Source organism: Rissa tridactyla, chromosome 1, assembly GCF_028500815.1.
Source record: "Rissa tridactyla isolate bRisTri1 chromosome 1, bRisTri1.patW.cur.20221130, whole genome shotgun sequence".
In the NCBI taxonomy this organism is placed as follows: Eukaryota; Metazoa; Chordata; class Aves; order Charadriiformes; family Laridae; genus Rissa; species Rissa tridactyla.
In genome coordinates, this window is record NC_071466.1 from 29,240,109 (window position 1) to 29,267,933 (window position 27,825).

At 38.5% G+C, this 27,825-nt stretch overlaps 1 protein-coding gene across 1 annotated transcript; it reads right to left on the reverse strand.

The window, feature by feature from the left end:
- Window positions 1-1,678: 1,678 nt before the first annotated feature.
- Window positions 1,679-22,808, reverse strand: CCDC169 (coiled-coil domain containing 169). Its single transcript, XM_054187871.1, has 9 exons — window positions 22,730-22,808; window positions 22,161-22,280; window positions 22,038-22,078; window positions 8,028-8,126; window positions 7,771-7,824; window positions 4,875-4,951; window position 4,542; window positions 2,380-2,474; window positions 1,679-1,736 (listed from the first exon to the last, which is right to left on the reverse strand). Exons 1-9 carry the CDS (start codon window positions 22,806-22,808, stop codon window positions 1,679-1,681), a joined length of 624 nt encoding a protein of 207 aa, XP_054043846.1.
- Window positions 22,809-27,825: the final 5,017 nt, after the last annotated feature.

A 27,825-nucleotide genomic window follows, 5' to 3' on the forward strand; every position in this document is an offset into this window, starting at 1 on the left:
GCAGATGACACCAAGTTGGGCAGGAGTGCTGATCTGTTTGAGGGAAGGAAGGCTCTAGAGAGGGACCAGGACGGGCTAGATTGATGGGCCAAGGCCAATGGTATGAGGTTCAACAAGGCCAAGTACTGGATCCTGCATTTGCATTACAACAACCCGATATAGTGCTACAGGCTTCAGGAAGAGTGGCTGGAGAGCTGCCTGGTGGAAAAGGACGTAGGAGCGTTGGTCAACAGCCAGCTGAGTATGAGCCAGCAGTGTGCCCAGATGGCCAATGCAGCCAATAGCATCCTGGCCTGTATCAGGAATAGCGTTACCAGCAGGACTAGGGAAGTGATTGTCCCCCTGTACTCGACACTGGTGAGGCTGCACCTTGAGTACTGTGCTCATTTTTGGGCCACTCATTACAGGAGGGACATTGAGGTGCTGGAGCATGTTCAAAGAAGGGCAACGAAGCTGGTGAGGGGTCTAGAGCACAAGTCTTATGAGGAACAGCTGAGGGAGCTGGGGTTGTTTAGCCTGGAGAAAAGGAAGCTGAGGGGAGACCTTATCGCTCTCTACAATTACCTGAAAGGAGGTTGTGGAGAGGTGGGGGTCAGTCTCTTCTCACAAGTAACAAGTGATAGGATGAGAGGAAATGGGCTCAAGTTGCACCAGGGAAGGTTTAGATTGAGTATTAAGAAAAATTTCTTCACTGAAAGAGTTGTCAAGCATTGGAACAGGCTGCCCAAGGAAGTGGTAGAGTCACCATCCCTGGAGGTATTTGAAAGACGGCTAGATGTGGTGCTCAAGGACATGGTTTAGTGGTAACTTGGCAGTGCTGGGTTAATGGTTGGACTTGATGATCTTAAAGGTCTCTTCCAACAAAAACAATTCTATGATTCTATGAAATGGTGCTGCGCATCTAAACCTTGCAAACAGAAAGTGGTGGCCAACACAGGATCTGTGGCAAGCCAACTTTTAAAAAAGTTCAATTTGGAGGTGTATTGTCTTCTCTGATACAGTAAGAAAGCTCATGGAATATAAAACAACTTTATACTGTAAAGAGACTCTACAGTATGGTATCATGTAAGAAATCCGACTGGTTAGTAAACCATGCTGTCAGTCTTTTTAAAAGCCAAATGAAAGGCATGTTCAGCAGTACCAACATCAGACTACTTGAGAGTCTCTCTTTGGTGCCTATACTGAATGAGAATGCCCTTGGATGGAATTTTATCTGAGATTTACCATTTTGGGTGGTGAGATAATACTTCAGGTCACATCAGTCTGCCTTTTTCTTCTTCTTTGTTGAGAGGTCAAAAATGCTAGAGGCTTGTTTGTTTTCAATGGTTGCTGTGCAGTAAAAGGGTTCAAGGATCTACTTAGTGTATAAAGGAATTCAATGTTTCCGAAGCTTCCAGAATCACTGATGAGAGCCAGAGTGGAAAGGGTCAGAGATCTCCAGAACAAAGACAGCAACTAGAAGAACAAGTTCTTTAGGCAAAGGAACACTTACATTAAGGCTGCCAAGAAGACACGCTAATCTGTGTCTGGTGTTATAGCATGGCACAAATACATTCATTTTCAATTTAGAAACTTTCTGTTAAATTAAATTTTTTAAAAAGTGATTGGAAGTTCTTGGCATTAATATTAAATCAGTGCTTTAGTTTTGGAAGCTGTGTCACTCCTACAGTCTTTTTAATCAATCCTTTTTGAGGATTAACCATCTTCGTGTTTCCTGGAACACTGTATCTCCCTCTGAAATAAAACAGGTGAAGTTAGTCATCAAATGTCACACTCTCTGCAAGCTTTAACTGCTAGAAATTTGCATGCTTTTTATATTTGCATAACTGATTACTATTGTGAATTAATAAACCTGAGAGAGGAAAAAACAAGTATATTTCTGGGTTTGCAGGCTAGCAGAGCATCTAATTATTCTGCAAACAAACTCAATCCTCATCTCATCATTCTTGACTACTTCCTGTTACCTAAATTATGGCATTTGAAGAACAGGAACAGAATACTAAACATTTGCACAAAGAGAATGATAACTGGCTAAGGAGACATTTTCATCAGTCACATAATCCCCATTAGGGAATGGAAAAACACTTCATGTAGATGTAATTCCAGGTCTCCGCAGGTATTCCACTCTGGAGACCCATGCTCTTGAGCATATGATCTTACAAAGGAAATGCTGCCAGCAGACTTCTGAAGTGATACTCATCATACATACATACACCACCTACATGAGGCCTATTAGAGCTGTTTTCATCTTGATCTTCTACTAGAAATCAGTGGGAATGTAAACAAATCTCCAGGGGAAAAATGGCAATTCCACAAAGGGAAGGGTCATTGTCATGATCAAGCAGCATGCATCTCTACTCTTATGCCATGTACATTTGTTTCTCTCCCTGTTCTTTACTACAGTGGACAGACAGCACTTTACATACTCTAACAACAATATACAGGGTTTCAACGTCTTTCTCAAGTAATAGGCACTCTGAAGGAAAACATGTCACAACATCACATCATTATATTCACGATGGTAGCCAGAGAAATATTTTGTTATGCGGTAGAAACTGTGATGACATGATCTGTGCAAGTTTCAAACTTCTGGGCAAACAGCCAATAAAGTTGTCCCTAGGGCTCACTAATCTTCTTGAGATTGACCCATCCTTTGTTCCAGCTCTTACAAGCAGTCATGGTCATGAAGGGACAGCTGCCCCCATTGAGATATGGAGCTGCTTCTACTCAGAGCTTGGAAGATCAGAACCCAAGACCCCAGTTTGCTCAATAACCAATTGATTATTCAAATTCAAACCAATTGATTACTCAGAATCAATTGATCAATCTGTAGATCACTGTAGAGCTGGACCAAGCAGACGGCATATGGCTGTGTGGAATTCTGCCGGCAGCAAAACTTCTTTCCACTCAAAACCAGCTGGGCTTACGGACTTGAAGCCAGGTAGTTGCAGTGTTGCAACTGAGCTAATAAGCCCTGCTGTATGACTCGGTGTAACAGTAAGGGCTCAGAATGACATTAAATTGGCTGCTGAGATTGCATCACAGCCGTGAGTCATCAGGCCACCCATGTTTTTCCCAGTTGTCAGCTAGCCTATCTTCTTCTTGTCCTGTGAAATACCATAAAAATGACCGCTACTGAACTTGGCTTCTATGTTTGGATGGCCAGAAAAATGAATGTATCAATAATTAGTGTTCACAATTACTACTCAAAAATGTTTCAGTGTTGCTTTAATACATACGCTGGGTTTTCCACACCTGTACCTATAGTTAAAGCAAACATTAAATGTAGTTTCTTAGTATGGTTTGAAATCCAATGAAAGTGAGCATTTTCTGAAAGGCCAACAGAAGTGAGATAAGAACTCTGGAGAGAAAATTTTCAAATTATTCTCAAGAACACATATATTTTCAATCATGCAGGTCTTCCCTTATTTGAATGAAGTTATTTCTTATTAATGTCAGCTTGAATGAACAATCTTCGTGCTGTAAATCAAAACATAATTAAAAAGGAATAATATAACAATGGCTGTGTTAACCTGGTGATGATCAAGGGGTGCTTACTTAGATTCTAGTATTTTCTTAAACTACAAACTATGCCAAATCCCCAATCTTATCTCCATGTTGCCAACTGAGACAAAGTTTGACCTGAGAGTTCTAAGTGACTGGTTATAAAAGACAATGCTTTGCAAACTGGGTCCTTTGCCACTAAGGAAAATTTAAAAGATGAACAATTCCCTTCATGTGTGTAAAGCGCTTTGAAAAGTTGAAAAAAAAAATCCTCTGAGGGAAAATGGGTTGAAAGGGGATATTTTGTTAGAATATGTATCTTCTGAGACCAGCAATTACAGGACACTTTATTTTTATTTACACTTTATTTTCTTTTGTTTGATATAAAGAAAATTACAGAAACACACTGTCATACAATTTCAGGGTAAGTAATGGTCTACTAAAATAAATGATAAAAAAACCCCAACATAATCACAGATCAGTGCTAACCCTCAGCAAATCTCAATATCTGGCTGATGACATTTAATCTCCCAGCAGAAACAGTGAATTCTCCTAGTTCTGGCTTCCTGACCTTCTCCACATGAGCTATGTTAAACAACACTGGGGTCAGAAGCCACACAGTGGCTATATATGTGGTACCTCAGACCCATACAGGGCTTTTTCTGTATTGAGAAGCATTATTTATAAACATTAATTCATACTGTACTACATTAATTCATATTCTACTAATATCCTCTCCTGGAGCATGAAGATCCACTCTTCCAATTTATGAAATCCTGTGACTCTGCGCTTACACAGAATGAAAGGATAAAGCTGGTAAGCAAATATGCCTACGCAATTTCATGCTTGTAATTTACTTACTATATTTTCAGATGTTCCCAATATGTATTGTGTATGCTTATTTTAATAATATAGGTAAGTGTGTTCACATGAAGCCTTTATATGTTGTCATCTAAAATCACATTATTATCCACAAAAGCTTTACAATCTATATTGGCTAAAAAGGACCAAGCAAAGCATTTATTTAATTGAATTACTCTTAATGCACTAAAGGGTATACTTCTTGCTTCCAACTCCGCAGTAATATAGAAAAAAATGATCCATTTTAAACCCAGGTTGAAAGGGAAGAACATCAGAGGTATTGTAAGATTTCAAAAAGGCCACTGAAATATGTATTTTCAAGATTGCAACATACTTAGTAGCAAATAAAACCGATTGAAAAGCAGTATCAAAAATTATGCTAAGATTAATATTTTGTAGGTAAGATTATTCTCAGTGATACTTACCATGAACACAGAGTTGCAATATTCAAAACGTACTGAGCAAAAAATAATAAACCAGAAAACAGAGGGAATATAAAGGAAATTTACCTCAGTATCTTGTTTTCTCCCTTGCATGTCAGAGCATCTGGTTTTTGCCTTTCAACAATTTTAAGTGTAGCTGAGGTCTGCAACAGCCAATTTTTTACAAAACAAGTTAAATCCTAACCACAATCACAGTTAAGGAAGTAAAATATTTCCAAACTAATTGTTACCCTCTACGGTATTACTGCCATGAAGTACTTTAAGCACATATTATACTGACGCCTTTTTGTTTTGGGGAATTGAACACATGCCAAAATCCCTTGCTGTGCAAAACCACCATTATTTATTAAGACAGATGATCAGAGAATGTGTAATTTCAATCAGCGATTGCCTTCACTGTTTTTTTAATTTATATGAATATAGAGTGACAGTATATATGATTATTATCCATAGTGCTGTTGTTGCTGGTACAGTTTACTCTAGGCCTATCCCAACTGAAATGAGCCGTTGTTGCACCAGCAGCTTTCCAGCTGTACCTGTCTATAATTGTGGGCTTGTTCTGCAAAGAAATCCCAATCACAAGTCAAACTCTACTATGCTAGTAAAAGTTTGCAGTAAAAATCTGGCCTGAAAGAATAACTCTTTTAAAGATCTGCTATCATTCTTTTTTGCCTGCTTCTCAAACCAATTTCTGAATACCACCAGAAAAGTGCTTTGAGGTTTGTGCAGTCCAAATCCCAAACCAGCATTTTTTCAGATTGAAAACAAAATGCAAAAATCAAACAAGAATACACCATAAACCATCAGTGCCTCTAGCATGAGTTCTCAAGTTTGTGAAATCTTCAATTTATTTTAAAACTATCATTTAAAATTGACTGTATCTTTATGGATCCGGCCAAGACAAACAAAAAAAAGCACTCCAAAGATGCATATATTTTGTAAAAAAGCAGAAAAGCACTCAATAATAAAAAAGGTAAATAAAAGAAATGGATACTCAGAAGTATCTCTCTCTTCCGCTTCTGCCACAGGCTTCAGGAAGCATCCAAAACAAAGCAGAAAAAAACCCAAAACATCTGGGATTTTTTAACACCTACCAGTAAAAGCTTCCATTCTATTATTATTTTTTTTACTGTGAGCCATAGAAAAGCACAAACATAATGAGCAAAAAAAGGCCTAAAAAACATTAAGAGAGTGTCACTGGAATATATTGTTGTCACAGGATAACAATATCCTGTAGTATATTTACTTTGGAATGTATGGAAAATGTTAGTCTATGGGTATGTCCTTCTAACTCAACTGCTGACAACATTACTGTGCAGACTCTAGAACAGTGAGATTTTAATACATCTGAAAGAGTCTGGACTGAATGTAAGTTTACTTCTGCCTCTATTGTTAAAATGAACTGCTAAAAGGGAGGGCATACATATGCAGATTTGAAAGGAATGTAAAAGCTACAATCAAATCAAAGTCATAGCAGAACAGAACCTGAAGGGACCAGATGTGCCGCTGCGTCCTTTGCAACCAACAGTCAACCGTGATTATGTTGACTGCCACGTTCAGACTAGTAAGGTAAAAAGTAGATGTCTAATCTAAACTACTCACCTAGACTCTGCTTATAGCTCAGGAAGAGAGACAGATGAGTCCCTGGGAAATTCCTTTCATCTTGATGTGAAACAGGTGTGATGGTTTGCACCTTAAACATGTTTCTCTCTCCACAGATTACAGAGGGTCTCTCTACAACTACTTTAGACTGGCTGTTTAACATTCTGAGAACTAAAGATAGGGAGATTAATCTGAAGATGATTATGTTGCTCTCATATGATTCTGAAATCATGGGGGCAAATAATTGATTACTGAAAATATAATGTACTAACTACCTTGAGTTTCAGTGGCAAAGTCCCTAATGACCCATTTAAGCAATATACGAGTGCAAATACCTCACTTCAAATAATGTTTTATGTACGTTTAAGTGATTTTCTAGGCAGCTGAACATAGGCACTCTTCTTGCTAGCATGTTCAGTAATAAAATCATCTTTTATTTCCTACCTTCTTCCTCCAGCAGTTCCCAGTTTCACTGTTAATGCAAAGATATTGGGCATTTCTTGGTTTCATGCTGGAAAGTTAGTTTAAGCAAGTCTTTCAGATTTCCCAAAGCAGCAATGAACCACATACGAGAATCAGTTGCCCACTGTGCAAACACATGGAAACACTGCTAATTACAGCCTTTCACCCCAGCTAGTTATGACAGGGATTCACTGACAGTCATTCCTGAGTATCACACTAAGCTACTTTTACATTATTCAGGAATTAAGAGCTCTTTAAGAGTAAGAAGTACTAGAAATCTTTACAGGTTCTTTTACAGGTTTCTCCAGTTTGTAGCGTCAGCTTTTACATATTATATAATTTGCAGCAATAAAATTTAACCTCTGATTTCACAAAACCCACGGTATCTTATCTCTTATCTTATAAATTTAATTTTGAAATATGTGCTGTATTGTCATTCTGAGCTTGCTGGCTAGCTTGTCTGTAAGAGAAAAAAAGGGGAAATATGAAAAAAAATTGCTACTTAAGGTGGGTGTCACTCCTGCTTATAATTTTGTTCTGTTCTTTTCGACTGAAACATTAAATTAGCATAGCAGTCTTGTCACTAATGGATGGGCGAGCACGTATCCAAAAATTGCTTCAGTTTTCTCAGTTAAGGGCACTTTGACTATCCTTGGGAACAATGAAACTCCAATTGATACAAAAGCAAAAAAAAAAAAGGTATTTAAAAACAAATAAACTGTATCAATCTTTCAATTTCTAGCTCTTAAAATTTTTAAAAAGCAGCTTTTGTAATGGATTGGGTAAATGAATGAAGTGATAAAACACTTTGGCCTAATGGCATTAACAGATGCCGTTGCTATATTAAGAAAGCATAGTGATTTTTAAAAGTCATTGAGTCACACATTTTTTTTCTCACCTGTAAGATCTCAGAGAGGTACATGCGCCGCTCATCATTAGCTTTGTGGTAAGCCTACATTTAAAATAAAGGATATAGACTACCGTTAAGCAAAATATTTGTAAAGTTGAATCATACAGGAAGAAACAAATATACAGCAGACCTGTTTTCCAGTGACATATTTTGTGGAACTATTCTGTTGTGTGTTCCACATGCACTGTCTGTTTGTCAGACAACATAATAGCTTTATAGATTACAGGCATACAGTGACTACAAACCTTTGCTTCCTGTTCCAGTCTAAGTTCGTAGTCTTTTAGCTGATTCTGGAGACTTCTCTTCTCTTCTTCTAGTTGTTTAAGAACCTCCTTTAAGGAACCCTGTGGTTATAGTAAATAAAAAGATTTTTACAAATATTTCTATTCTGTGTAAAGATGCCATCACCACAGTCCTTATTCTTCAAGCATCATGATGTTTGTCTTTCTATTTGCTTCTCGTGTACTTCTTGTTTACATGGTTCCAGCTGACCCACTGCAGAGACAAGAGCAATTAACCATATGCTACAATTATCAGTTATGCACTACACATTTCCACCATGTTAAAATGATACAGACGTGGTTTTCCACACTGCAGCTCCTTGATAAGTTAGCAAAGTCTCCTTGTGGTGACCAGCCAGAATTTTTCCTACTTCTAACCAAAGTTCACTCTGATGGAGTGGAGGAAGATTTCAAATCTTACATGCACATCCATTTTCAAACCACTTGCCAAGAGAGCTGCTACACTGCTTGAAGAGGCACATGGGATGTCAAAGGCAATCCATAACAACTTGGCCAGAAAGCAGTATTTTGTGGGGAGACTGTCTGTCTTAGGCGTGCAGCCATTTACCTTATCTACAATTGGGATGAGCTAGAGTAACAGTGGGAGAGTCCATTTTTGGTTACTGGCACTGGCCAGTTCTTTGTTTGCTGTGTAGCAGAAGCAGAATGCACACTCAAGCAGGTCCTCCTCCATTTCTAACACAGGAAACTGCTTTTCGTAATTTCCTTCATAAATGGATCCACTCCATCCAGTAGAGACATTCTTATTGGGAGACTCTAATAGCATATAGCTTTTTTAATTCCTTCCCTCAGATTATTGAAGGTCAGTTTATACCTGTTTGTTCTTGTATTTAAGTTATCTTTAAGATAACTGCTCTTCTGCCTACCTGGTGTTTGCCCCCAGCATGCACAGACAGCAAACAGGAATGTCTTTTTTCAACATTCATTTTACTAGGATAAATAAGCTGAGCTTTTAAAAACGGTCTCTCACACAGCAGGCTGTCCTTTTATCTAATCATCATAGTAGCCCCTTTGTACACCAGGCTGGGCATCAACCTTCTTATGGTTGGAGAACAGAAATGTACTGGAGTATGCAGTACTCCAGAAGCCATCTCACTGCCTCGAACAATGTCAGTAATACTTTATGTGCACAGAGAAATTTTAGGATTGCATTTTCCTTTTTCACAGCTGCACACTGATGGCTCACAGTCAACATGGGATCAGCTAGAATACCCAGATTCTCCTCTGCAGCTATGTCCAGATGATCAGCTCTCAATTAATAACAGCATTTGTTTTCTATTTCCTAAATCTTTTGTTTTACGCTATTAGATTTTAATCCCATTCTTAACAATCTAGTCTTCAGTGTCATTCTTTTTCTAAACAACATCCAGAGTCTTCTTATATTACATAATTGGTATCAGGAGAAAGATATCATAATCTATTTCTACTCCGTGTATCAAATGTCATGCGTTAAATGTTAAGATTAGTCCTAAACCTGGTCCTGGAGGAACTCCGCTTGTATTTTCCCAGCAGCCTCCTTAACTAGTCACCACTATCGTCTTCCATTTGCCAGCTTTTTACTCCTTCAACAAATCTACTCATTTTCATTTTCTCCAAACGAATCAGTCACTTCCCATGTGACACGGCATCTTTATCAGAGGTCACAGTGAACAAGATTACTATATTTGTTGTGACAAAAAATGTATTGTCTCATCACAGAATGTCAATAGGTTTGTCCACCATGAGGCACTTTTAATAAATCCGTATTTCAGTCTGGTTTTGCAACAGTAATTCCTCTCTATATATATCTTGAAAAAAAAAAAGATTTGCTTTTCTCCAATGCACACAATGCCATCATCCACAGCTCTTTATTAAAACCACTCACTATCAGATCAGTGATGTGTCAAGACAGTTTTTTCAGAATCCTAAGGTACAGATTACCCATTTCCCTCAATTTAAGCATATCCAGCTCCTTCAATTTTCCTTAGGATTTGGTTACTGTCATTTCCTCTTCCAAGCACTTGCTGACATTAGCTATTTCTTCCTTTGTCCTGCATTTTATTGTTTCTGCCTTTACTGAAAACTTAGGCAATATATACATGTTGAATTTAAAACAAATGAATTCATGATCACTTGATCTGAATTTTTTTATGTTTTTATGACTGGCTGTTCTGCAATGTTCTACTAGATTTTCAAAATCTGAACCAGCATTCCCTCCTTTTTACCCAGTATTTTCTGACAAAATGTGTTAACTATCACACCCACTGAGATCTGTGCCTCATCATTATTAGTTTTCAGTCTTCATTTACAAGTTTTACATATGATACAATTTCTGGAAGTAATCTAATAATATTATATCCATTCATCCATCCAAATTTTATATTTATATCTATATTTGACTTTATGGACGGGATCCAATCAGAGGTGAGGACATCTACCTTTGAGTGTCCATATGCGAACTAAATGCCTACTAAGAGTCACAGTCAATACAATCAATAATGCGCAGAGATTCATTCAGCTGAGCAGCGAAAGAGCTCAACTCAGTTGCCACCTGAGATGCCACAGAGTGTGGAAGACATTCATGCGTGGCAGATACGACACGTTCTTCTGGAGCAGCAGTGGGCTACGCTGTACTGAAACATCTGCAAGTCTCTTTTGTTTACACAACTATTCCACTGAAGATGCCCACTTAGATAAATCTAGATAGAACTCTCTATACTCTGACTGTACTAACTAGATCTGCGCTGCCTGTAGTAGGAATATGTAGAGGTAGACATCTACATATAGGGAAGAAAATATTGGTGTCCTAATATTTAAGTGAGTCATATTGTTTCAATATAGATTTCAATATTACTTCCCAATATTATTGTGATTAAAATTTGTTTTCCTTTCCATTCTCAAGATGAATTAATCCAAACAGAGGATGAAGAAAGAACGAACAACATTAATGTAAGAGTCTCTCACATCTGCTACATACAACATCTATCTCTGTTTTGATCTTTCCTGCCAAGTGCATACCTTTAACACTTGTTATCCCATCATGTTTTTGTTATCAATGCTATTTCATTTCAGGCTAGTCAGGTTCTCGCATTTGTCTGCTTAGGCCCCCTATGTAAAATAAGTATCTGTTTCAGAATTTTTTTCTTTTTATTTCTAACTCAAGCATCTCCCTTGTCAGACCAGCTGAATCCTTTCACTTTCTGTACTGACTGACCATTGCCTTAATAATCAGTTACTTCTTCTCATGACCTTAATGCTTTGCTATGCCTTTATTTACCAAATTTTCCTGGTAAACATGGAAAGGAAGATAACATGACTCCCTCCAAATATTCTCCTTTTTTTTTTTTTGTGTGTGGAAATTTTTACCTATTTATCATACAAACCACAGATCCAGAAGATCCATGTGCAGTCTATTTCTCAGAGAGTTTATGAACGCTTGCTTATGGTAAAAAAATCCCAAACCTAATTTAAGCCTTTAGGGATCAATACTGGGTCTGGTCCTGTTTAACATATTCATTAATGATCTGGATCACGGGGCAGAGCGTCCCCTCAGGAACATTACAGACAACACCAAACTGTGAGGAGTGGCTGATATGCCAGAGGGTCATGCTGCCATACAGAGGGACCCCAACAGGCTGGAGAAATGGGCTGACAGGAACCTCATGAAGTCTAACAAGAAGTCCAAAGTCCCATAGCTGGGAAGGAACAACCCCATGAGCTGATATACGCTGGAGGCTGCCAAGCTGGAAAGCAGCATGGTAGAAAAGGACCCGGGGGTCCTGATGGACAAGAAGTTGAACATTAGCTAGCAATGTGCCCTTGTTGCAAAGAAGGCCAATGTTATCCTGGGCTGCATTAGGCAAAGTATTGCCAGCAGGTTGAGGGAGGTGATTCTTCCCCTCTACTCAGCACTGGTAAGGCCACATCTGGAGTGCTGTGTCCAGTTCTGGGCTCCCCAATACAAGAGAGACACGGACATACTGGAGAGAGTTCAATGAAGGGCCACAAGGATTAAAGGAGTGGATCACCTCTCTTGTGAGGAAAGGCTGAGAGAGCTGTGACTGTTCAGCCTAGAGAAGAGAAGACTGAGGAGAGATCTTATTAATGTATATAATTACCTGGGGGGAGGGTGCAAAGAGGTCAGATCCAGGCTCTTTTCAGTGGTGCTCACTGACAGGACCAGAGGCAATGGGCACAAGCTGAAACACAGGAGGTTCCCTCTGAACATCGGGAAACACTTTTTTACTGTGAGGGTGCCCGAGAACTGCTATAGGTTGCCCAAGGAGGTTGTGGAGTTTACCTCCTTAGAGATATTTTAAAAACATCTAGACATGATCCTGGAGAACTGGCTCCAGGTGGTCCTGCTTAAGCAACAGGTTTGACAACTTCTAGAGGTCCCTTCCAACCTCAACAATTCTGTGATTCTGTGACCATTTTATTGTTACAACTGTGCCTTCCATCTCTCAGTCAGTACCTTGGTCAGACCAATTCAGCTTTCACTTTTTTGGGCATCCACCCAGCCTTGCACAGTCATCTTTGGTCTGTTCCAGAGTGAACTTGAAAATGTCATTTGTCATGACACAAAAGATTACATTATTCTTATAAGAGAATTTTCATCTCAGGTCTGTAATTTATATCCTTGACTTTGGACATCATCAAGACGTTCTATTTTCTGGATGTGTAAAGTTATAGTCCTACTAATGGCTTCTAACAGATAGCCACCAAACAAATACATCTGCCTCTTACGTCTCCCTGTTTGATATCTCCAGTCTTCTCCTTTCTAGCATCTGCAAATCATTGCATCTTTTATTCTTTTTCACATAATTTTCTGTACAACATGTTACTTATTCAGCTTCAAATTTTATTTTCCACAAAAGCAATGTTACTGAGATTTCCCTAGGAATGATTTCAATTAAAGTCAAGATTTTGCAGGAGCATGGCAAAAGGCACAGTACTTTTAAAACACATTGCCAAGAGAGATTAACCCCTCCCACTATTAAAAAAAAAGAGATACAGAAAAGCTATATCTTTCAAGAATGTTTTGCATATGACTGAACTGTTATTAACTTAATCTGTTATAACAGACACACTGGAGACATGGAAAAAATTGGGGTTGTTTTTTTCCTAATTAGAGCAGAAGTATCTTGGATGCAGATGAAATCTTTGTCCTAATACAGAAGGCTCCTACAGTCAATACAGTCAACGTTGGCCAATTCAAGGAGAAAAAGTAAGCTGCAGATTAAAGAGAAGATTCGGCTAAATTCCACTAGGGTCATGTGCTCTTTCATTACAACATCAGTGTCTGTACAGAATTAAACAAGACAGATAGAGAAGGCCTCAGCACTGTCAAGCCAGGAAACTAATTTTTTTTGCCTTCTTGTCCTGATTGCACACTAAAGATTGTAACCACGTGACAGCATATTCTGTACAACATATTTTGTACCACCTACAACGTATTTTGTACCACCACAGTAAGCTTGAATACAGTAAATACAGAAGTCCATGCTGCTCTCCAGATTTGTTCTATGTAAATCCACAGCCCGCTATTTATTTCCTCACTAGACTGTCCATCAGTGTTACGTAAGTCAGCAAGACTTGGTGTTGCAGCTGTTAGTCACAACCGAGCAATTTGGTATCTCCTCAATGATGGCACTCATTTAATTTCTTTGAGTTCTTTCACCTACAAAGTAAAATACTTTTAGATCTTTTTTCATCTTTTTTCTTTTAATCCTTTCAGAAGCACTGTTTTATTTTTTGCTGCCAATGCAGCTGGTCCAGTGCAGATGCCTGGGCATTCATTCAGCTCTGGAGCAAGGATGATATCCAACCACAAGCAAACAAACGGTGCACTACACTGCTTCTGATGAGCAAACAGACGGAAATAGGTTGATAATGTGACTAAAGTACACAGTTACCATCCCTACAGTACCTGTGTGCCTCATAATTTCTAATGTACCTATGCTTACAATTCTCCTGTGAAATAAGAAAGTTATAAATTATTCAAAATTTACAGATTGGGAAGTGAAGGCCAAAACGGAACAGGGACTAGAGTCTAAATTGCACTTGAGGCAGAATTTAACATCTTAATGCTAATAAAGCAATCTATGAAATGTCTTACATTCTTCACATCTGGTTTTGTCATATAATTTAGATAGGCATCTGAGCTGTTGCTATTGTGGTTGCCCATACGCACAAGCTTAATCAAGCTGCTTAGTTTGCTGCTGAAAGACTTTATGGAGTCTCAAAGCGAAGTCTTCTAGTGGCCATCTCCCTAATGAGACACAACCTGAGAAGCATGCTTCACCCACGTTACATGAGGAAGGAATCCTCTTCTAACAGCCTAAAAATTAACTCACAAAGAAATTAAATGAGTTGTTACATTTTAGTCCTCTGTTACCCTACAAGCTTGAATTCTCATATCTCCTATCCTGAGAGTGCCCTTGACATCATACTTAACCACTACTGAGATAATTTTTGAAGCCAGGCTGTTAATCAGTCAGAAATGGAAAATCTACATGGATGGAGAAGGAACAAGTGAGAAAGGCTGCAAGGTCTTGCCAACTTCTGGAAAGGAGGCAGGATTTCAGACATAGTTCTTGGACATTTCTTACCAACTTACCATTGGTTTTCCATCTCTACTACACACTCTGTTGTGAATCCCAATCTAGCTGCCTTTCTCCCATTTAATACCTAGGAAACTTAGGCAGCTAACTCAGCTTTCTGACTTCTCTTACTGTGTCCATGCACCTGATGGATGATGCAGAGCTCATTATGGCAGTACTGAAGTTCTAGTGACATGGACGTTCCTGCTCAACTAAAAGACCTCTCCAAGTCCCCAAATACTATAAAATGCAATTTCAAAAACAGACACAAGAACATTTTAAATGGTAAAACTTCAAAGAGGTTACAGAGACCCACTTTAGCCAGGACTGGTTGGAAGTTACCTCCCACCCCTACTTTCAAGGCAGTAATTGAAGAACTAGCTGAGACCTTATGTGTCTGAAGTCTAGCTGCTGCACAACAATGCAAATCAAGAAGTGAGGAACACAAGCATATGAACCCAGCCAAATCATTAAGGGATGGATTTGCCTTTCCTGAATTCTGTGCGAAGTAAGCAGACAGAAACCTCACTGAAACAGATTCAGTTCTTGATGCTTATAGTTGTATGATCAGCTTGGTGCTTAATACAGTAAAACAATACAAAAGCAAAAGCTCACAGAAAACAGAGTTTAAAGCATGCAGTAACACAGACTTGAAGCAGAGTTCCTAAAGCACAGAAAAGCCTCAACACAAAGCAAGAAAGAGTAAGAGCTCAAAAGAAACAGAAAGAGCCTCCCAGGTATGCAGCAATCCCCTAGAAGGAGAAATTGCCAAAAAAAACTCCAGGATGAACCAGAAAGATAAATTCTGAAAAAGCTTTTTAGAAGCGGTTGAACTGAATATTGAAATGTTTTTTGAAGTTAGATTTATTACAGGTTCTTCTACTAAGCCTTGAATAGCTGGACAATGTATTCCTGAAAAGGAGACATAAGCTGACTAAGGGATTTAACCTGAATTTAAGATCCTTAGTTTTCAATAAGTCGTCCATGTCAAGCCACTCTGAGCAAGCTGGTAATCTAAAAGACACACTGAGATTTTAAATGAATACTTTCTTTATGCAGTGGAATTTTGCAGGGCTTAGCAAGATTCACTCTTAGAGCAATGATACATTAAGTCTTGTGTCCAGCAGTGACCAAAGCCCAGAGTTTCACAAAGGGAACACCAATTCTTCAGTTCTTTTTTTCACACAATTTCCTTTTCATGCGACTGAAGTTACATATTTGGCTTAACACTTGCCAGAAAATGAAATTATACAGAATGGTACTGCAGCTGAATTTTAAGCCCACCCACATAAGTTGCTCTCATTCTGGATTTTTCTTTGCCCTGCTACCAGTGGCAACAGAGGAGACAATTTCTATCAATCATTTCACAACAGACAAGGTGACAAATACACAGTATCATCAAGAGGCTCAAACTTGCTTTTCAAGAGCCCACTCATGCAGACTATTGATCCTTATGGAAATTTGCTCTAAGGCTCTTTAACTTTTCTCCATCGGTTAGAACAGAAGCAATACATCTGTCAGTCGTGTAGAAAAAAACCCAACAACGCAAGAAGCCTTTGCAATCCATTCTGCTTGACATTTTAAATCAAATGAAGTTTTGTTTAGAAAATAAACTCCCTTCCCCCCAACACTAGGAGCTGACGTTCATCAGCTGACTTAGCTGAATCTTTTAACATATCATTTTAAACTCATCAAGAGCAGAAAGCAATGCTACATCTTTAGTTTTACTGTAACAGAATTTGATTTTATGTTGACATCAGTAAACTCACTAGTCATATATTACTGAAAAAATGATACATAAAAGTTATTTAGCATAGCATATTTCTACATAGAATATGCACTCGATAGATACACACTAGATCCTGTAAGGTGAAGAAAGGCTCCCTGCACTTGTCTAACTGCCAAGTGCCCCCTTGTGGTTACCATCATCTTTATATTCGAAACCAGAGCGAGCGCTGAACTACACGAGCGCAATGTGTCCAGTTCGCAGGACCAGACATGGGCAATGGCCAGGGTAAAGAAATCAGCCTGAGACTTGCTGGAAAGTTCAGGCTCCTTCAGTGTAATAACAGGTGTGAGACACTGCTACCCTAATTCCTTATGTCAATGATCTCCACAGCATTGCTCATAGAGGTTATCTGCTGACTTGAGGAGGAGGAAGTTAAAATGGAGACCTCCAGTGCTGTGGTTCAGATTGACAGAACAAGTTGTTGCTGACTGAAACATTTCACAATCTCTCCCGGTAGGCCTGAAAAAGGCTAGAGACTGCTTCCTTATACATTTTGTCTGGAAGATATCCCAGGGTCCCAGCCAATTGCTAAGGAATTCTTGCCAACAGCCAGCTAATAATGTCACTTGACTGCAAGATTTTCCCTTGATTCTTTTCTTTGGAATACAAAGCGTATTCTGCCTCTGGGAATACCATAAAGTGATTTGAGTAAAATAGTCTGCTGATTTATGCAAGGCCACCAGGAGGAAAAACTAATGCAAACATGACAAGGAGAGGAAAAAATACAATTCAAAAAGGTCTCTTGGAGGCATCCAAAATGCTTGTCTGAGGTCAGGTGAAAGAAGTAGAAAGTGGAAGTCTGTGCGGCGGCAGGATACAGCTTAGGGCAGTCAGACCAGACTACAGAACTTTCTCCAAAATACTTCCAAGTTTCACAAAAAGATAGGATAACAGATTCCTTCTTTCCATAGATCTATTGGTGACTTAATCCAGCAAGAGCAACGGGGTTAATTTCACAATGACTTGCTAGGAGAATTGACAACATTTCCTACGCCGTTATCAAGTGCTGATGTTCCCTATAGGTAGTTATCAACACCTACTGAAATACAAAGTTGTGTGTTTTTATAAACCCGAGATTGCCCTCCTGTCATGTTGCCAACGCCTTCTCCAGTGTGACACTGCCACACTTTCTGCTCGCAGTTTAAAACTGACAGCAAAAAACCCTGAGGTGGCTGTGTGAGGGTCTCAGTTTTGTGGTCACTGTGCTTTCAGAAAGGCAGCTTTGCAAAGTATCTGGCTCTTAATGTCAGAATTTTCTCGGCTATGGTGCTGGACATTCCTGAAAATGGTGATTTATCACAGAAACCTTGGTGCCTTGGCTAATCTTAACCGGAGCGTTGCTACGGCAATGCTATCAGGAGTGTGCTCTTCTGAACTGATTTTGCAGTATGCTTTTCTAGTATTTGCATACTAAAGCTGCTATCTAGGGATTCTTTCTTGCAGAAATGGTGAGAGGGAAAGGAATAATTTTCATTCTGCTTATATGGGAAATTATGCTTAGCAGAGAGTATGTATTTCACCAAAACTCATCTAATGAAAAAACACGAACAAATGAATGCAGCATGTTTAAGAGAGGCAAGTAAAACTCCTATCATGTTATACTTTAGAGAGAAGGCATTCCTTCTGTAATTATTTCTGAAGTACTGTATGACATTTGTATTATTCATTGAGACATGAAGGAAATTACTGACTAAACAGTTTTTACTGTTGGAACTCCCTTGTGCTTGTCACTGTTTAGGTTATTTTTAATCTGCCCTCAGTACACAAAAATGATTTTCTAAACCCTGGCTGTAAAAATTTGTGTGTTGAAGGTACTGGATCTGCACTTACTGCCATGTGACATCTACATGATTTTTTTGAAACAAAAAAAGGATTATCTCAAGTCAGTATGAGGACTTCAGAACGATAACTGTGTATTTAAGTGGTTTGGGGGTGTTTTTAATAGCAAGGAATCATTCATCAGTACAATTCTAATTCTAAAGCAAGAATAGTGCAAGCCATCTGCAACAATTATTGCAATTTATCAACACAGAAAATCCTCTGTGTTTCCTTATTACTCCAGAATTTGCATTTGTATTTTCTTCTCCTTCATTCAGGTTTTTATAGTTTGCTGACTGCCAAGGTCCTTGATGACTAATCTTTTTTTAATTTTTCCTGTAGTGTTTGATATTGAGAAAATATTTTATGCTACCTACCTCTAAACAGGATGAATTACTCTACAGACATGTTTTTCTCCTATTGACTATGGTAGGACCTTAAATGACTAGCAGAGTGAGATAAATCTCTTTACTATCTTTGAGATACCTCCTCTGTTAAACACAGCTAAAATTGCTTAGGAAGTTAAGAATTATTAGAGGTCCTTCTAATTATTCTAACTGCATAATTCTAACTTCCTTGGGAACACAGGTTAAAAAGACTTGCAAATACTCTTTAATTTTCTAAATATGTTGCTCAAAACAAAATCTACTGTCTACTGTTGCCACATTCTAGAAATTGTATCATCTTGCTGGAAGAATCCCTTTGCTATCTTTCCACAGAGCTTCGTATGCAACTGCCAGTTGAAAGCTGAATATCGTAGTGTACTTTTTGATTTAACACACACACACACAATTTTATATATACCCACTCTCAGCATTTTTACTTTGAGCAAACATAGATTGATGACTGGCTGCAAAGCTCTTTGTTTTTCTACACCCACTCACCACATCTGCTCTTTATTCTCATCTGAGGAGAAGCTAAATATTCCCCACTACTCCCCTGAACAACTCTCAAAAACATAAAAAGGATTTGTATAAACTTATATGCTTAAACACCACAAAATGATCCATGTATTTTTTTACCAATGTTTTATCTCCTAAGATTCAAAGGAAAAAAAAGCAGCTTTGCATTCTCCATGAGTGTCTGTAAATATACACTGACTTTTCTGATAGCTTCAGTAAAAAAAAAAACAGCAAAGCCCCAAAATACATCAATTTTCTTCCCTTCTTTCCATCTCCTGAAAATCAAAACAAGGAAAAATGAAACATTTCACTGAATCCCTAAGCACTTTCTTTTCCCCTCTGGCTAGCAAACAGATAAATGTATTCACCCTAAGCTGGAAGGCTGAAGGAAGGACTTAAAACTGCAGAAGAAAAACCTATGGCACGGCACATGGGCTCCAGACTTCCCTAGGTGTCACTGAGTAAGTCTAGGGCTCTCCAGAGAAGTCTTACAGACTCCTTCTAGCAGTATGAATCTTTTAGTTGTGCTGTGATTCCTTCCTTTGTGGGAAAAGTAATTAAACCTCTAGGAACCACAGCTCATAGGTGAGGAGGCAGGGCAGTATTTAGTAGGGATTAGAAATGTACTGGATTGGTGCAGCCCAGCTGCTGGTAAAGGAAATTACCTCACTGGTAATGACTCTCCGAGCGCTTGGCGAGGTGTAATTGGATTTGTTAAGAGAGTACTAGCAAGTGGATGGAAATAAACACTTCTGATACTGTAAGCATGCATGCCAGTCTGTGCTTTACAGGCTGACAGGAATAACATTGTCTGAAGCAGACTCTACTGTAAATTTACTAGATCAATGTTCTGTCTTCAAGACTTTTCTTCAAATATAATCCCAGTTGTATTTTCAAATCAACTCCGTGAAACAGGAAAGTGGGATGGGAAATATTTTGTTCTCTTTTTAATTAACTGTTTAAAATAAATAATATCCTGCCATCCTAGAAAACACCATGGCCTCTAGGACAGTACTGAAACTGGCAAGGATGTTTACCATCTGAAAGCCATGGATCAGATCAGAAAGAGCAGTTTCACACCCTCCTTTAAAAAGATAATCATTCCCACTAATAGGGAATGCAGCCCCCTCTCGACTCAGTAAACTCCCATTAATCTTCAGAATCTGAAGCACAAAAAAGTAAGATGGAAACATTTCTGTAAGCATAAGCAAGTGGAATAAAAGTTGTCAGAGCCCTGCCTCATAATGTTCATCATTCCTGCTTATGTTACAAGACATTATCACATCTTTATCTGCCTTCCTTATTTCTAAAAGCGGGTTAGAAGCAGAAAAGGTCTCAAAGTAAAAGATTTCAGCAGATGACAGATTAAGGAAAAAGCAGTCCTGAGTCTAAAATTGTTTTCACTTCATTTACTACTTTAGAAGACTAAATGGCCAAAATATTTCCTGTTTTTTTCTTGCCATTTTCTCCTCAACATCACAGAAAACTGTTTTATGCTTTGTTTAAATACAGGTCATGAAATATGAGCATATTAAGAAATAAAATTTTAAAAATGAAACCAGATACTTCCTTTGGTTTTGCAAAAATGACGTATTTACTGTAAAATGAGGAATTTTCCTGTAACTGTATTATGCAAAATGTTACTGCAATTATTCATCTATGTTATCACAGTTGATGCAAAACTGGGAGGAGTGACTGATACACCAGAGGATTGTGCTGCCACTCAGAGGTGCCAGAGAAATCGACACAGGGGAATCACATGAAGTTTAGTTCAACACGGGGAAACGCAAAGTCCTGTCCCTGGGGTGAAATAACCACAGGCACCAGTTTATGCTGGGGGCTGACTAGCTGGGAAGCAGCTTGGCAGAGAACGACTTTGGGGCCCTGGTGGACAACAAGATGACCGCAAGCCAGCAATGCACTCTTGCTGCAAAGAAGGCCAATGGCCGCCTGGGCTGCATTAGTGAGAATGTTGCCAGCAGGTTAAGAGATGTGATCCGTCCCTTCCCTTGAGCACTGGTGAGACATATCCAGAGTGCTGGGTCCAGTTCTGAGCTCCCCAGTACAAGAAAGACATGGATTTCCTGGACCAAGTCCAGCACAGGGCTACGAATATGATTACGGGACTGGAGCATCTAACAGATGAGAAAAGGCTGAGAGAGATGAGACTGTTCAGCCCAGAGAAAGGAAGGCCCAGAGGATCTCAGCAATGTGCAATGGGAGGCAACGAAGAAGACGGAGACAGGCTTTTCTCAGTGGTGCCCACTGACAAGATGAGAGGCAATGGGCACAAACTGAAACACACGAAATGCCATCTGAACACAAGAAAGCACTTTTTTTACTGTGAGGGTATCCAAACACTGGAATGCATTGCCCAGAGAAGTTGTGGAGATATTAAATACCCGTGGAGATATTAAAAACCCAACTGGACATGATGCTGGGCAACCTGCTGTAGCTGTCCCAGCTTGAGTAGGAGGGGCGGACTAGAAGATCTCAAACCTAAATGATTCCATGATTTTGTGATCAAGGTTTAACATTTTTCTATTTTTTCATGGAACTAGTTCAGCTACTCCATCTCATATACCTTAGTGCAGGTCCAATCACACAACCTTCACTCAGTCAAAAATTTCACTACATGATTCTTCCCAACATTCAGGTCTTATGTACCTCCTACTTAATGATTTTACTCTATAAATTTATAAGCAACTGCATATCTGAAACAATAAAAAAGTAAGCAGGACTGATTGTTTTGGTTTCTAGACCAGACTGCTGATATTTTCTGTCATGAAAAAACAAAGATTAAACAAGTTTTTCAATTGCACTGTGATTTTCTTTTTAACCAACTAAATGCCATAGTACTCACCACAGGCATTTGATCAAAGCTGCGAACAATGGACAATTTATCTACAAATAAACAGAAAATGTGACCCATTGATAAAATTTCAACATATGATCACTAATTTTGGTGAAAAACAGTTATGAATACCATTTCTACCTGCTGGATTGCCACGAATAAGCTCCATCTTCTCTTGAAGAATATTAATTTGCCTTTCCAGCTGTTTGTTCAATTCTACTTGTGTCTCATATCTGGTTTTCCATTCATTACCTTAAAAAGAAATACAGGGTTATGCTGTTTCCCAAATTATTTCATGCCATTTCAAGTAGAAGTTAGCATTTTTTCAAACTGTTCCCACTTTTTTCTGGAGACTAAGAAAGTCTCCATTTAGTAATCCTCACAATGAGGATTTTTGCATACAAAAGACTTCGGAAAATATAAATCAAGAGAGTTTTTCACTGGGCATACTGTGGCCAGAATATTAACCAATTTTATGAATTCATGTTATTCATAGTTTCATTAATTATTAAAGCTAACACGCAGCATGTAGTACTCCTTACTTTCATACTTGCAACATCACACCTGTAATAGCCATGTTTGAAAAGGGAAAACTTCAATTTCTAAATAAAAACTTGTATCTCTGTATCCACCCAAAAGAATTAATTTCCCGTGTTTCCTAATCAATTAGGACTGCATTCACTCTGTTGCAATTCACTTACCTTCATCTTCAACACTGCTAAGTCTTTTTTCCAGTTCTGTTACCGTGTTTCTCAGTTCAAATATTGAGATTTCAAGCATTTGCCTGTGGTATTTAGAGAAGTCACCAAGTTGGCTATTGCATTAATCTTATTAAAAATAAAAAAAGGATAAATTGAATATATTTTCAGATTAACCATCTATTGGTCTTTCCCGTGCAATTACATCATCTTACCCATGGGTTTTTTATGTATTTTTCTCTACGGATACTACAGTGCCTTAAAAACAATAGAAACATTTCTACTTTGTAAATAAAACTACTTCCATAAAAAAACAAGACCAGCATTTCCTAAAATTTAATGACTGTCTAGCAGATCATCAGAATTAAACAAAGGTAGAAAAGATACTGGCTTTAATTTTTCATCTAAAAGAAGATGCCCAAGGAATATGTTTTTTTGAAACAAGAATATGCCTGAGATGTGCTATTTGAAATTCTGAATTAATTCTTCATTTTGACTCATTGCTCAATGATTAATAGTTATTTTCTAAATTGTACCCATAACAAAACCAATCAAACCATACTGTGTATTATGACTATCAGAAAAGAAAGCCAGTGATTAAAGTAAAATGAGTGTTGAAAAAAAATACTGGAGCTAAAGCCATCATTTTTTTCAGTACCTTAAACTTAATCTTGTGTGAAAATATATTTTTTCCCATTAATTTCTTCTGTATACTGGTCAGGCAGACAGACAACTGGCCATGGAAAATCGGACTCTTTCTGCCTTGGAAGGTATGACCAGAAGCAGAAGCTAGCAGAGGACTTACTCTGATGACAGCACAACCCACCTGCGTGCATCATACAACATGCTGAATGACTCTTACCATTTTAAGTGGCAAGATGGTAGTTCAGTGTGCTACAGTGAATCATATGATCTCAATCACGCCACAAGAAAATTACTGCTAACTAAATCATTGACCATATTTATGCCAACAGCCCAGTTCTTTTTGGAGATGTCTATGGAGAAATGTTCTTGCCTGTGAGATCCAAGGAAGTCAGCCCACACCAGCATAGCTGGAAGAAAAACACAGTGCAACACAACCCAAGAGCAGTTTGTGGTTTTGTCCTTTAAAGTCGAATTTGGAAGGCTAAGATTTCAAAAAACAATTAATAGTTCTTGGGTGTCTCCATTTTTCAGTGCCTAAATAGAGATATTTCAAAAGAACTGAGAACACAACTCTGCAAATAAGGCCCTTTGGAACATGCTTTACAATGGAAAATGCTATACAATCTATATGACGATAGATGTCTTTTAAATCTTAGCCTAGTTCATTAAAACATGCAAGAGAGAAAATCATCATGCTGTCCTATTTTTTGCTGTTTGGTTTTTTTTTTTTTTTCCTAAAGGGGGCGCTTCCAGGTCAACATGGATCTTCACTTTCTGAACATGTTCATAATGAAAAATGCTTTTCAAGAAATAGTTAATTAGCCTATGAGAAATCAAAGCTCTGAGGACAGAGCTGATCCCTAAGAAATGGTATCACCTGTTGCACTCCTCATGCTCACATTCAGTTGGTGACATTTCTTTTCCATAGCTTGAAACACCAGATTTCAACTGAAAGCTGCAGAAGCAAACCAACCAATCTTAAGAACCAGAAGAGGTATGCCTGGAATGGGGAGGGCAGATGAGCTTAAACAGCAAAGAAATGTAAAGAAGAGTAATTTAAGGTAATTCAAGTAAGTTTTTAGTGCAAGAAACACACTGGAGCAAAGTAAGGCAGACATGTTGAATGGCAGGGGAGAGCTGGGTCTTCCGATCCCTCCGTGCACCATTGTCTCTTCCTCCCTACCAACGTTAAATTAGATAGAGAGGACATAGGCAAAGAAACAATGAAAGTACTGGTAACTTGCTGGAGACAAAAAGGGTGAAAGCCCCAGCAAAAGATAGACTTGAAACACATGAGTCAAAAAGCTTAGATGCACGAAAATCAAAGGAAACCTAATTGCTGCTGCCTATTTGCTTCCACTCCAAACAAAAAGAGGCAGATGGCTAGGAAGAAGAAAGACAAAATCTCACTACGTTACTGGTAGAGGTAAGGTTTCTATAAAGCAGATTTCTATCAATCTCTCAGTGCTTGGAAAAGAAGAAATTATGACAACAGTGAGTGTTAAAATGGGATTTTTGGAAGGAAATAACACTAAATTAGACACAGTCAAAGCTGTAACTAGAGCTGAGCTGTATCAAAATGAAATTGTCTTCCTTTTCAAACAAATCCTAACTAGGTGCTTAGATGGATGCAGAACGATAACGTAGGAAGAATGAGTTATTTAAATACAGTGTTTTCAAGTTTTAATTTCTGTTACCATTCCAAGACCACATACAACATTTCTAACACTAGGTTTTATTATTCTTTCTGCACCATTAGCAAAACTGCCAGCCAGCTTCCAATTATATTTTGTCCTGATGAAAATGGGTACAGAAATGATAAATTGTCAGATGGCAGACTGTAACTGCTACATTGACAGAAAGTCTTATTTTCATTTGGCAACTGAAACCAGCTTTTTAAAAATTCTAGTTATTAAATATACTCCAATAGCACCCAGAAAGTAGCCAGAGTGGAACCTCTCTATTTTAGTCAGTGTATATGCAGTAAATTACAGTCCCTGCACTGACAGAGAAGGGATGTAGAAATAAATCACTTTGACCAACCTGGTAAATACGTCAGCTTTTTAATGTATCGGAATATTTTGTATTTCTGGAGTTATTTCTAATTGTGATAGGAAGTGATGGTCACGCCATGTATCTGTCACTGAGTTTAATGCAGCCGTGTATAGCTGCCTGCCCAAATAGAGACTCGGTCTGTACTTAGAGGGACTGTGGTGTGACTTTACCTGCATCCTCATGTATGTTAACATAATTAGATGTATTCAAGGCCTATGAATCTTTCCCGTATCAATGGACAATTTACAGTCATCACAGAAGAAAGCCCATAAATCCTGGAAGCTCACATTTAAGTCATCAGGGGAACTTAACTACATCCTTGCATGCTAAGCATGACAAGAAAGCTCTTGTGAAGAAAAGGAGAAAAAAGTGCAGTTCAGATAAGAAGGCTGTGATTGAAAGGACAAAAGAAAAAAATGGCTGAGTTTCTTTTTAAGACAGTTTACGGGTATTATTCTACTTTAAAGTGACAGCCACTTAGGATGAAAGCCATTTTCTTGCTCGTTTTGCTATCCAGATCTGGATATCTGGTACATGTGATCAGGCAAAAGACAGCCTGAAGCCATTTTCTGTAGTGGAGAGAGAAACCAGTGAAACGTTACAGGAGAAGCTCAAGACAAATCATCAGTTCTAGGGCATCAGCTATACAATATAGCAGAACTTTACAGATTCCTGTAGAAGACAAAATATACAGATGCCTTCAGAACCTATGAACAAAGCAGAAACAATACTGTGCAGTGCAAAAGGCACCACAGGGAGAAGCATATACAGTATTGAAAGCTACAGACTTCTGACACTTGCAGTCAGCAGTCTGCTGGGAAAATGCTGCAGCTTTCCTTGCCAGGAGAGCCACAGAAGCTGGAATCTCACAAGCTGAATTAACATACAACTCCATCAACAATAGTATGTAGCTGAAATGCATAAATATATGGATTTAAGACTTCTTTGTCTATTAAGTACACTGCAGTATTCTATGATTTCTCTCTCAGAAACATTTGCCATGACATTTCCCAATCAAAACCTGTACTGAATCTTGATTACAGTAATTCAGAGTTGGATTTAAACTGACTTGCATTAAAGCCTCTGCAAGATTTCACAGTATTACGTCCACAATCATTGAGAATCAGCAGGTACTTTAGGTACAGACCCCTTACGGACACAGATGATTCAATTTACTCTTTGAAGTAAAAATTTCTTCTTCGTGAGTGTTAAATGAGAGTGGTAGGAGGGCTGTTAGCAAACTGCCTAAATGGCACAATAATCCAGTAAGCCAGTAAAAAGACGACAAGGGTGAGATGGCTGTGAAGGAATGCAGACAGCTATCTGCAAGCCAGTCATCCTCAGCCTGCTTTATACCCAAAGGAGAGAAACAGGCACCTCCTAGGGTGTGAGTCATCTCATGCTAAAACAGCCAGCCAAAGTAGGTCAGATGAATCACACCTTCACAGAGCCCTTCTGTATCCATTGCTATACATGCCACTGGTTTAGATGTAGGTGTCTAACAAGCCTGGTCATTAACAGTTCGGTTGAATAAACAACTTCCATGAAATAGACAATAATGGTATTGTCCCTTTGCACACACAAGAATACATGGGAAACAGTTGTAGAACCCACCTGAAGCAGCAAGTCTTTTATTTGTCATGCCATCACAATAAAGGTTTTTATTAAATATATCTTTTCCTTTCATCAGCAAATAAGTCACCACTTCACAATGTGTCCTGGGTTTTGGGCCCAGTCTTGCAGAAAATTCTCGGCGATATTAGCAAGGACTTAAGGTACATAAAGAATCCAGGTTTTCATTAATTAAAAGAAATATATTTCAAGCAGTGAAACAAAGCCAATACCATCCTGCTTGTTACCTGAACACCCATAACACCAGGATCATGTGTCAGTTAAAAGAACCGGTGCATGCAGAGGATAACATATATTATGCTGACACACTACTCTTCAGGAGATTTAGTAAAAGGACATTTGCTTAGATATTGGTGCAAGTATGTCCACGCTCCTTTTTGTGCCATTTTGAATGCAGAAGCTGCCTAACCATTTTTACTCCGTTAATATTGGTTTCCCCCTTTCCACTAGTGAATAAACATGTTTATAAATTCCACAATTGCAGGAGTAGTTCGAAGAGAATCTGCAGCCCAGACACTGAAAGACACATTGTCCAGGGGAAAAATCAGCATGGAATAGAATGTTTGAAAATGGTATGGGAATGTAAATATTAAGGGTCTGACTTAAAGAAGCACAGGAGCTTTTGACATTTTCTAATTTTACATTTATTAACATTCAAAAGGCAATCATGTTCTTCAACACAGGCAAAACCGTGTAATTTCCTAAGCAAACCGGGAAAAAAACCAACCTAGAATCCCACCACTGTGTGAGCATCGCCAATCATCAGG